This window comes from Paramormyrops kingsleyae, chromosome 10 (assembly GCF_048594095.1).
Source record: "Paramormyrops kingsleyae isolate MSU_618 chromosome 10, PKINGS_0.4, whole genome shotgun sequence".
Lineage (NCBI taxonomy): Eukaryota > Metazoa > Chordata > Actinopteri > Osteoglossiformes > Mormyridae > Paramormyrops > Paramormyrops kingsleyae.
In genome coordinates this window covers 28,063,738-28,075,305 of record NC_132806.1, presented here as the reverse complement: position 1 = coordinate 28,075,305, position 11,568 = coordinate 28,063,738, and the positions used below count along the sequence as shown (strand labels likewise).

Here is an 11,568-nt window from a genome sequence, read left to right as displayed (position 1 = left end):
ATTACTGCGGTATTATCGTTCAAACCATGCAATCCGTGGGATTACAGTACATATTCGTAGGAAATTCACTTTATGATAAATTTAATTTATGGATGCCGCAATTTCACATGAATAGTCAATTTTGAAACATCAAGTTAAACTGCCTGTGATTTTATTAGATATTATATATAAAATTGTTCAACCTTTTAAAGTATGTCGTGAAAGAGAAATAAAAGGATATAAGGTCACTAAGTACCTTGGAAAATTAAAAATGCATGCATACAACAAAATCGAAGAAAACTTCAGGCGTGACCAGACCTACCACAGAGTTGCGCCGTGGCGGTCTGCGCACTACGGAGACGTGCTGGATTACGCTCCCCTTAGCTATCTCATGCAGCCAAATCATCTTATCTTGTCCCCAGAACAGGGGTGGCCCCAAAGACATCAGGGCTGTACAGGGGAAAGCATCGCTTTTCTGACTTCGGAAGACCGCGTCCCTGCAGGCGACTTGCGGCAAGGCCGGAATGCACGACCCGTCCCTTGTGGATTAAAGGGTATAAAACAATGGTACGGGTGCTAGTAAAGAGCCTAAGGAATCCGATAATAACGAGAGTTAGATGGTCCGCTATAAACGACGTGACTAAAGAAACGGCTAAAACTAGTATGTGAGAATTGAAGTTTTATTTTTATATATAGGCCTACATAAAGTGAATTTTCGATTATAAAGTGGCTGTTCAGGTGTGACAGCATGACAGAAGATGCTGGAATTTTCTGAAATCGCATTTATTTCCAGATATATTAAGACATTTTCAACCAACTGGTGCGCGATCACGTTAAAAACAGTCGAATTATGGCTGAAATTAAGGTTTGTTACACCAGCTGCGTAAATTAAATTGGCACGCGTAATCACTGACCCATTAGATGGTAAAGAATAGTTTTATTATATTTGCAGCTGAGGTTTAATTGGCTGTATTTACAGTCAGGCAGGTACAACATACACAATATGTATAGTATTACCTGGAGAATATAAAAATATGCTTAAAAACACAGTGGCCAGTTAATTAGGTACACCTGTCTGTTAATGCAAACAGCCTTTCCCACTCAACAGTGGATGATGTGGCTAAAACTGAATACATTAAACATGCAGACATGGTCAAGAGGTTCAGTTACTATCGACTAAGCATTTGAGCAGTTATGACATATGATATAAGTGATAATGACCTTGGTGTGATTGTTAGCACAAACGCTGAGATATTTGGTAAAATGTGGAACTATCTTGTTATACGTGCAGGATGAATAAATAAAAATCGCTTTACTAGATAAATCTGTGTCTTCACGCCTAAAATGACTCCAAATAAATCATGAAATAAGGGCATTAATGATAAACTCCATTGTGCTCTGTGATTGTGCTTTCCTTCCTATGTTATCTTCAACACAAAAGAAGTCGCACGGCAATGGCGAAAGCGTGTTTTGGCTCAGAACGTTAAGTGCAATGTGAGTGCAAACCAGTGGGGGGGGGGGGGGGGGGGGGCAATCGTGCTCAGGCTCAGTACAAGGCAAGCGAGACCAATGTGAGTACGCCGGAAGTGATCCAGCATCTCACAAATACTCTCTTGAGATTTTCATACATTACTGTGTCTAGAGTTTACAGAGACGAATTTGATAAACAAAGAAAAATGCCGTGTGTTGCTGATACAGGAACTGATGTGATGAACAACAACAAAAAATATCCAATCAGGGACAGATCTCTTGTTAATGAGGGACCAGAGAAGAATGGCCAGACTCATGAAAGCTGAAACAGGAAGAGCACAAGTGTGAAAATAACAGTGCAGTAGTGTACAGAAAGGCTCGTCTACCTTTAAAGTGGTCCTGGAGAAAAGAAGGGGGTTGGACCTGGTATTACTCAGGTGTACTTACTAAAGTAGCCACTCTGAATACATTTAGAGGAAAATCTGTTTTCTTGCATTTTGTTCTTAAACATTATAACACTGTAGAACTGTAAACATTATCTATGATAAACATTCTACCTTATTTTCATACCCTTTCTTAACATAAGAAGGTAGTTGCTGTACAGAAAGCGACAGGCCCCGTGTGTTTGCCCTGTTATTTGTGTCAGGACAACATCAGCGAACCCCCCCCCCCCCCCCCGGGCTGGAGGAGACCGCCTGAGCGGCTACAGGCCCCGGATGAATTTCAGCGAGAGCTCATAGCCCAGGAACATGGTAGCGCTCATGGGGAAGCCGCGGATGGCGTTCACGGTGGCCCCCCGGAAGAAGACCTGTGTGGAGAGAAAGACGGGGCCATAAGCCACTGCAATCTCATTCCATAACATTCCACTCGGGCTCTGAAAGTGGGCTGACTCTGTGTCTCAGTGGGTAACACTGTTCCCTTACACCTTCAGAGGTGGGGGTTTCAATTCTGCCTCCACGCTGTGTGTGTGGATTTTTCATGTCGTCCAAGACGTCATCCAGGTTTCCTCTACGGCAGGGCTCTTCCAATCTGGCCTGCTATTCCAAATCCAGGCCTTGTTTTCAGTTCTCCCAGGTACTTAGTTTAATGCTTACTGTACTGATTCTGATTGGCTGGAGGCTTCACATCTGGCTCACGGGTAAAGGAAGGCTGGAAAATCAGCAGTGCTCGGACCGTGATTTGAATACCCAGCTCTAGGTGAAGCCCATCTCCTCCCACAGTCTAAAGACATGCACTTACATGAACTGGAATCGCTAAATTGCCCAATGTGGGTCATTGTGTAGGTGTCCCCTGCATTGTACCCTGTGCATTCTGGGATAAGCTATAAGCTCACCATTAAACTGTTAAGGATATGTAGTAAATATAAGCTCATACAGATTCGTTCAGGCTTGACCCCCTTAGCAAGGTGGTAAGTAGGTTCTAATTAGAAGTAGCAGAGCATCTGATGGCGTTTTCCCAACAACTAACGTGGAGTTTATGCCGTCAAAATTTAGACCTTAGACTTCCTGTGTTCTGCCCAATCTACGGGACTCAGGTGATAGGCAGCAGTTTCTCTTAACACTGCAATGTGGTCAGAGGTGCAGTGACAGGACAGGCAGGGCAGGCAATGGCCTGGGGCCCCGTGCTGGGAGGGGGGGGCCCCGGGGGGCGGCCGATTACATGGTCCTTTGCAACGACAAATCTGCTTTATTTGTGTATTCTGTTGTTCACAAAAGTGAAAATAAAAGTCTTGTGTTCGATGAATTCTCTTTTGTTAATATTATTAATTTACACTTCACAGTAAAATGAAGAGGCAGGGGGAGTTGGAGGGCCCCCAGAGTCCCTAGAATCGCCTCTGAATGATGTCATATGATAACATCAGCACACATGCGTCAGTGTAAATAAGCCCTAGAGCATAATTGCTCATGTGCTGTATTGGAGGAACCAGACCTGCTATAAGGTTTTATAAGCCTCGCTGAGGCAATTAGAACATTTAGCATCGATTTTAACCACAGAAATAGGTCTTCTCACGCACAACCACCAAACACGGGGTCAAAGTCCTCGGAGAGACTGGGAAGGTGACCCTGTGAATGAGTCTTATGATCAACGCTCTGCCAGCTCACCTTGGTTGAACCTCTGGCTTTGCACATCTTGTTCCTGAAAGTACCACAGGTCAACTTCGACCTGTACACCATGTCAGAACACTGCAAGCTGTTACAGTTAGATGGACACACACCAGATGGGCCTTCAATGGTAAGCTGGACGCACTGGAGGAACACAGCTAGGTGACCAGGTCTTAAATGCAAACAAGGGACTGGTACTTTGGAACTACAAATAGATATAAATACAATTAATATCCAGCTCTGGGAAAAATTAAGAGACCACAGCAAAATCAGTTTTTCCATCTCTCAGTTTATGGGTATATTTGTGAATAATATATTTTTTTGCAAACTGCAGCCTGGTTCTTCTCTGTTTCTCATTAATGAAGGGCTTCTTCCCTGCTTTATGGGACCTCAGTCCTGCTTCTAGGAGCCTGATATGAACTGTCCCAGCAGTGCACTTCACACCACTTAATGTTTCCCGTTCCTTTTGAAGGTCACTTAATGTCATCCTCAGATTCATGAGAAACTGCCGAACAAGTTAACGATCATCTGCGGCGTTAGAAATTCACTTCTGCCCTCTACCTGGCTGGTTTTTGGTTGTTCCCAGCATCTCCTGTTCTTGTGTCCTGCTGTCTTAGAAATTTTAGGCCTGGGAACAACCTGCCGCTCAGTGCAGCCTCCTGCCTACAGAACCAGCATTAATCAGGATTCAAAAATGCTAATTAAAAAAAAAAAAAAATAGGAAGTGGTCTTTTAATTTTTTTACAGAGTTGTAGGTTACTTGTTGAAATATACCCGTTTTTGTCAGAGTTTACAACAAAAATTCAGTTTTGACAATGTTTTTGAATGGTTTTCTGAATATGGATGTTCAGATATAAAATGAAACATAAAACTTGTCTTGACTATCTGAGGTAATAAAACATCCCTGGGCATCATTCAAATCTAAAATTGCCCACTGTAGCCCTTTCAAATCTGCCCTCCTAATCAGACCCCTAATCAGATCAAATTAGTGAATTCTCTCCTGCCCAGTCACCACCATAGCTACTGTGATGAGCGTACTGGTGCAGAATGGCTGCTGTTGCATCACGCAGACGGGGGCTACACAGTGGTGGGGGCTGAAGTGGCTCCCCGTTGCTGTGAAGATCTTTGGGTGTCTTATTGAAGTGCTATATAAACGTAACATCAGTCATCCCTACATGGGGGGGGGGGCAGTTCATCAGAGACCATGCACACAATGAGCAAGTCCGCAGATTCCAGTTTACCTAACCACATGGAAACTGGAGCACCTGGCGGAGCCCTGCACAAACTCGGTGTAAACACGCAAACTCCCACAGGCCGCGATTCAAACCCCCAACCCTGGAGGTATGAAGAAAGAGAGGCTGTGCTTACGTGTAGCCCCTCTGTCTTGTAGCTGTGGTTGATGCAGTGAAGAATCCCTTCATATTTCCGCTGGTGAAGGACGTCGGCCTGCAGTCGGCTCTTAATCACATCAGTGGGCGTGGCTGTAACCCAGGATACAGAGCCTGCGTGGAGAGAGGGGGCAGGTCAGGCAAGGTCGAGAGAAGAGGCCTGGCCATACCATCATGGCCAGGGGCATCCCAACCAGACAAGGTCAGCTTGCTGTAAACATTTGAAGGTTTATCGATACTAGGGCAGCCATATTGCTTCTTGCGGAAATGTAACACGCAACAGTGATTTGTGAAGAGAAACCTATGTGTTGGACAAGAGTGAAGGTCTCCTGTTTATCAGTAGGTGATTCAGAAGTCATCCTTGCCAAATACTTTCATTTTCAGGCAGATTTATGGCTTTGGTCATAAAGCCGTTACGGCCACATAAAGGCCGCAGACTAAGAGTGAGGCTCTCACTCCACAAGCGCCCAAGCTGCCACATGAGTAAGCAGCCAGCTGTCTCTCGCTTGTTACTCTCAGATTTCTGAAGCCTGTATGGAGCACACAGAGATAGTCTGTGGCTCCTAGATCGAGTCATCCCACAAGTGTCCCCGGTGCATGTGATAACAAGGCCTGTCCGTGCACCCATTCGGATCCTTGGTTCAAATACGTAAATACCCAACATTAACAACACAGAAGATGTTTGAAGTCAAACTGAACTCCAGGGGATTCCTGGCTAAAGCACAGAACAAACACATTGCTGTTTTTAGTTCAAAGCATCCAGCAGGGAAATTAAGTTCCTAACAATTTCCAGATGACAAGGGATCTAGAAAACTAGGCATGGAGGACCGTTTTACAACCCTAGGTATATGTTAAGAGGAGCGGACTTGAGAGACTTGCAACATGAAGAGGACAAACTTTTAAGGCTCTCTGATGTTTGACCTGACAGAAGGAGAGTAACGGCCCAGTGAGAGGGTTTGGAGAGCTCTTGTTGGCTGTCACGATGAGCGAACATCAGTCCCGGGGCTACAGAAAATGAGCTCTAATGAAATGTCGCTGACACCCGTTAGCCTTAGTCTGTCAAGAGGGTTATTTAGAGGGTCTGCTGAGTGGCTGAGAAGTGAGAGATGAGTGATGGTGAGAGGGTGTGATGATGAGAAGAGATGTGAGGATCTTAGCTGGCTGGCATTGTTTGATGTTTCTGGGATTCCCTTGTTAATAGTTGGGTGTCTTTAGGTGTGCCCATCTTGCCCATCCTCTGCCTTGTCCCCATTTCCCTTTCATCTACTTGTCTCCTTCTGTTCTGAAGGTTCATCCCACTCTGTGCCACCAAAGGAACCGACATCAAAGCAGGCAGGGCACTCCAGTTCCATTCCTTTACCTGCCAATCCTCCGGCGAGCCAAATGAAACACGGGTGAGGGGAGGTGCTGCCTTCAGGGGTCAACCAATCACAGAGCAGGATGTAGGGGATGAAGTAGAGGGTGTATCCAGGCACGTCACGCAGGATCATGGCCCCAGCCCCCCGGTACAGCCCCAGCACGCCTTCTGTCTGCAGAATGCTGCCGATGCAGTGCAGGGGACCCCGGTACAGCCGTGTTCCCTGCAGCTCCACCCCACGGACTGAGACGTCTCCTGCCAAGTGGAGGCTCTCTGAGGACACAGGGTGAAACGTGAGCTGGGTCAACCTCGGATCGGAGGCCAGCTCAGCCTGGATGCGGTTACATGTCGCCCTCGGTTACTATTCTGGAGAACTTCTTCTCTATCGCATGGGGAGAAACACACGACATATTATATTATTATGGGGAAAGAACTGTATGTATTTACAGGGGACCAACAGAACCAGCTTCTAAAATTCTACAACCAAATGCAGCTTATAACTTTGCCTTCTTTTTTGATGGAAATTTCCATAATGTTCGTCTGCAAAGCAAATCATAATGCTGAGCAAAGTATAGTTGCCATCACTTCAATTAGACTGGTTACGTCCAGGAGGGGCTTGAAGTAACCCCTCTGGAAACAGGTCCACATGTTTCTGACTAAAGTTGGGGTATGTGGACTTGGCTCCCAACTCATTACTCCATGCCATGGCCTCCTCCCTGAAGCCTGACCCCCTAAAGGTCAGAAGCGTTACCTGCCAGGAGCGGCTGGGACTGCATCTGCAACCGGATCTTCACGAGGTCCACGGGGCCCCCGACGCCCACGGAAACCAGACCCGTCATCATGCTGGCGAGCGCCAGGTCCAGCATGCCACAGGGCCGCCTGGCGTCGCCATGGCGAAGCTGGCTGAGGAGCCGCTGCGCATTGCTGAAGAAGCCGAACACCATCGAGTTGTAGAGCGTGATGCTGGCCAGGGGGAAGGAGAGTCCTTTGAAGAAGCCATAAATCTGTCAAATGGCGGGACAGAAAAGGAGACGGCTGGGGGTTAGCGGCAGTGCTGGCCGCGGGATGATTTTTGAAATAACTGGAAGTCAGTAGAATGGAGTATCTTTGCACCTCCCCAGCACCATGAATGAACCAGGACTCGGGGGAGGGCTGCACTTTCCCACTGAGCTCAGGTGTTTTGTTGATTCGACCCACTTTGCCTTCAAAGCATCGCCTCAGCTTTCCGTGCCTGTGTATCGGACCTGCTCTGCCCCTTCTCCTTTGCTGTGATCGGCATTGGTGCCACTTACTCCCAATCAGCAGATAAGCATAGCCGGGTACCTGAGAATTACCTCAGCCTTGGCATGGGGGGGGAGGGGTGGGGACACGAATGAGGAACTGACCAAGCTCGACGAAAGCCACTTACGCTTTCCTTCTGGTAGATCGTGAGAATACAGTGGAGGGTATTTCTGTATCCCTTTCCAGCTTGTAAACGTGTCTGTGGGACACAGCAGTGGAATATCTTATGCAGTGATCTGCTAGAAATTAGCCGTCTTTGCAGGCAAGTCCAACTACGCGACTGACTGAAAGATTCCAAGTGCTCATCAAAAAGGGTTATTAAGACTTACAGCTGTAGCCACGTTTTAAGGTGTACAAACAGACATCAGCTTTAAGGGTGATTAAACCCTAAATGGTTTTTCTTCAGCAGGATGAGCACAGTACCTTTACTGTGTCAAGTGGGTGTCCAACAATAACGCTAGATGCACCTAGAGAGAGAGAGAGAGAGAGAGAGAGAGAGAGAGGGGGGGGGGTGACAGGGGGGAAATTAAGATTTTCAAGAGTCAAACCTTTTTGAATAAAATGAAAGTAAAAACAGCTTAGCTATGAATTTCCGTCAACAACATTTAATTGTCTTGTTTCCTTAAAGCTTATATGCACCCTAAACCTGGCCGATGACTCTTGTTGTGAAGCAGTATATACATTGTAACCAGGGACAACCCTAAAGACCATTATAATTATATAGGATCATTAAGGTTTTCAGTTTATAAACGGGCAAGTGCTCCTCAATTAAAGCACATTTAATGGTGTTGAGGTATGAACCTGATTTTGCTGCACGTCGATTCATCATGCAGTGAGCTTTCTTAGTGCAATGCACAGTTTATTGCATTTGATAAAACGACCCCGAGTCATCTCAGAAACCAGTAAACGTGGTGTTTTTATGAGCAGCGTGCTCTAAAGTAACTGAAAAACGCGTGACACGTACATAGGACTATGTATCATATATTGCGCTGCATTGATTCAATATCACGCAGGTTTAAAGCTTTTCGTTTCTCGTCTGCTTGTGTATTTTTGGGTCATTTAAACGCTCGTGATTTGACCACGGAAAGAAACTTAAAACGGTTAATTGAAACCTCTAACTGCTTCAGTATGATCGGATGGTTTACATAACTCTGGAGAAAGAAACGCCAAAGAGCGTTAACCGAAGCTTAAACCGAAAAAAGATATAGCTATACAGGCTTGCACAGAAAAACAGCGAACTAGCAGGTCAAAACACGTCTGCAACAACGCCCCTAATGGAAATTTCTGTTTTGGCACGCTCAGTGCCTCCATACCGTTAAGATCTAAACTGCATGCATAAAACATCAAATGCTTTTAAATATAAAACTTAACACGTGCTTCACATTTATTTTTTTGGCAAAATATTAAGTGCAAATATAAAAAGATTTTAAAAGCATTAAGTACTAATGTATGAAAACGCAACTATATGAAAAGAAGGTTTAGGAATGTTAAACTTGCCTACACGAAAAAAAAGCTATTTTTAAGGGTTGCCAGTACTGGTTCTAAATATACATTACGCCCGAAGCAGCATAATGAATAATATAAAAATGCCCGAGATGCTGACACTCACCACCTATCCACCCTGCTATAAAATCATCTACATGAAAGCTACTCATTTCTGGGCGCAAACGCCGCCAGCTCCTGTAGACACCATGCGAAGAGACACCAGTGGACCAGGCGGCCAGAGCCACATGTATAACAGCCGAAGTGCGACGGCAGAAATTCGGCCCGGCTGAACTGTCACCACAAACAACACCGGCCGCTTAAAGCGCAGACGCCCGCCCCCCTGATCCTATCCATCCAACTCCACCCCGCTGAAAAGTAGGCAAAGCGGGGGCTGTTCCCCGCTTCGGCCAATGAAGGGCGAGATAAAACTGACATCCCCATGTGCTCCCATTGCCAACGGGGGCAGCTTTTGCGAAATGCAATTCCTATAAGGAAAAACGCCAATCTGATTTTAAATGGCTTAAGTCATGAACTCAGTGTACAAGTCACTGCAGCCTCGTTATTATTACCCATCTGGCTATCGATTTCCTTTAGCTGGTCCTGTTATTATTTGTTTTATTATTACTCTCACAGATCTGTCGTGACACTCACGCGTTCACACTCACGCAACAAATCTATATTATTCCATTATAAAACCTCAAGTTCGCTATGTCAAAGGCGTTGGGGTAGTTTAAAAACGCCGCAGACTATTAACAAGGTAATAAAACTGTTACATGCATGTAAATGCATATGCAGACTTGCCTAGAATAAAAATCTTGTGCCAGTTAGCTGACCAAAGTCGGCAAACCTGTGTTAGTTTTTCTACGTATTTCTTTCTATGTATGATGATCATATCTAAATCCATCCATCCACCTGTTTTCTCAAATTCTGATACAGATAGCAATTTACATAGCTTAATATATGGAAGACCCCCCCAACCTCTACATTTTATGTTTAGGTTCAGTTTACATGAAGAACGCAAACCACCCAAACAGGAACTTAACCACGACTCAACAATCATTAACGATAATTATAGGAAATATACAAGGCAGATGCTAACAGAGAATTTTACAGATCATATAATAATATGCATTATCGTTGATCTCATCAAAACTTAACACAGATATTCCTAGAAAATTTAATATCTCCATGTAGACACGTTGCTGTGTTCACGGCGTATATTCCACGCAAGGTAAATTTCCGTAAATCAGATAGCGATAATTATAAAAGGAAACGCTGCTTTTTTTAAAGAAGGTTTGTAAAGCAGAGGTACCCCCTCCCCCCATCCAAAGACACTCGTCATGTAACTTAAACACTTAATGGAAAATTACCAGCAGGGCGTAAGCAGCGCGCTCTCCTTTGCCTTATCAGATACACTAAAAGGGAACCTAATCTCGACAAAACGGGTATTTGCACTTTATTTGGGCAAACGTGTCCCTGGGATATTATTTGAAAGAATATTTTGTCTTTAGCTCAGCTAACCTCTCCTCATAAGACATTCCTCTAAGAATGAAATCAAACTATTAAATCTTATTACTAATGACAATAATCTCAGTAATAATTGCAAGGAAGGATGCCATCCAGCTGAACACCTTCAAAACAATGATAACTGTGAAATTATTTGATTTATTTTTATGTATTCTGCATAATTTAACTGCCTTTTATTTTCCTTGTGTAAGGTTTGTGCCACATTGGATCCACAAGGTGGTGAATAAAAATGCAACATTGATTCAGCTTCCTCATCTTTTTCAAACTAATTACTTACACAATGCAGGAAGAGGGGAGAATCAGTCAGTTGTACGTGGTGTAAATGGCTTGTGAACCACTGCAACATATTTTTTAAATTATAATTATCTGGGTGACGATTGATTATTTTCCATAGAGATAATGACGAAAACAACGCTAATCGGCACCATCTACCATTGTCCCTTTCTGGCTTGAAAATAAAAAGCTCTCTTAATTGTGAACAGGGAATATCAGCTAGGGATCTTCTGATGACCGGTCTGAAGAAGTAGCAGGTGGGCTTAAGTCTGTACAGTAGGTCTGCTAGATACCACTTCCATGGTCCTGCTTGCCAGCTGAACGCAAGTTATCGCAACCGGTGGGCCTCTGTCCACTTTGTCATGTGACCCTATGATCGACCTTTGACCTTTTTTCATTTTTACTCTGTAACAGACTCAGATTAGGAAGCAACAAAGTACAATTCCTGAAATCATTAATACTTAAGTAAAAGTAGAAGTCCTGTTATTTATAGATACCTTAAAAAACCACTATGCTACAGTAATAAGAGTAAGTTTACTCTGTTCCTTTCCGTTCCTGCACCTAACTACAAGTCTCGCAGTACCTGAGGGACATCTGCTCAACATAAGGAGAACATTTAAAGTCTACTGTCCACCAAGTCACCCAGCTTCACAAAAGCAGGTCAGATACCCAGACCCAGATTCCCAGCTGGTGGACTTTGAGTGTG

The 11,568-nt window shown here is 44.5% G+C and overlaps 1 protein-coding gene across 2 annotated transcripts; it reads right to left on the bottom strand.

Annotated features, from left to right (window-relative positions):
- Positions 1-764: 764 nt before the first annotated feature.
- Positions 765-9,388, bottom strand: slc25a48 (solute carrier family 25 member 48). 2 transcript variants are annotated; one of them, XM_023797473.2, is made up of 7 exons: positions 9,187-9,388; positions 8,001-8,044; positions 7,705-7,776; positions 7,048-7,300; positions 6,300-6,569; positions 4,920-5,053; positions 765-2,257 (listed from the first exon to the last, which is right to left on the bottom strand). In XM_023797473.2, the coding sequence occupies exons 1-7, from the start codon at positions 9,230-9,232 to the stop codon at positions 2,153-2,155; spliced, it is 924 nt and encodes a 307-aa protein (XP_023653241.1). In that variant the 5' UTR covers positions 9,233-9,388; the 3' UTR covers positions 765-2,152. The 2 variants fall into 2 exon arrangements, with proteins under 2 accessions (XP_023653241.1, XP_023653242.1); XM_023797474.2 differs by having other exon boundaries at positions 6,300-6,551.
- Between the last annotated feature and the right edge of the window lie 2,180 nt (positions 9,389-11,568).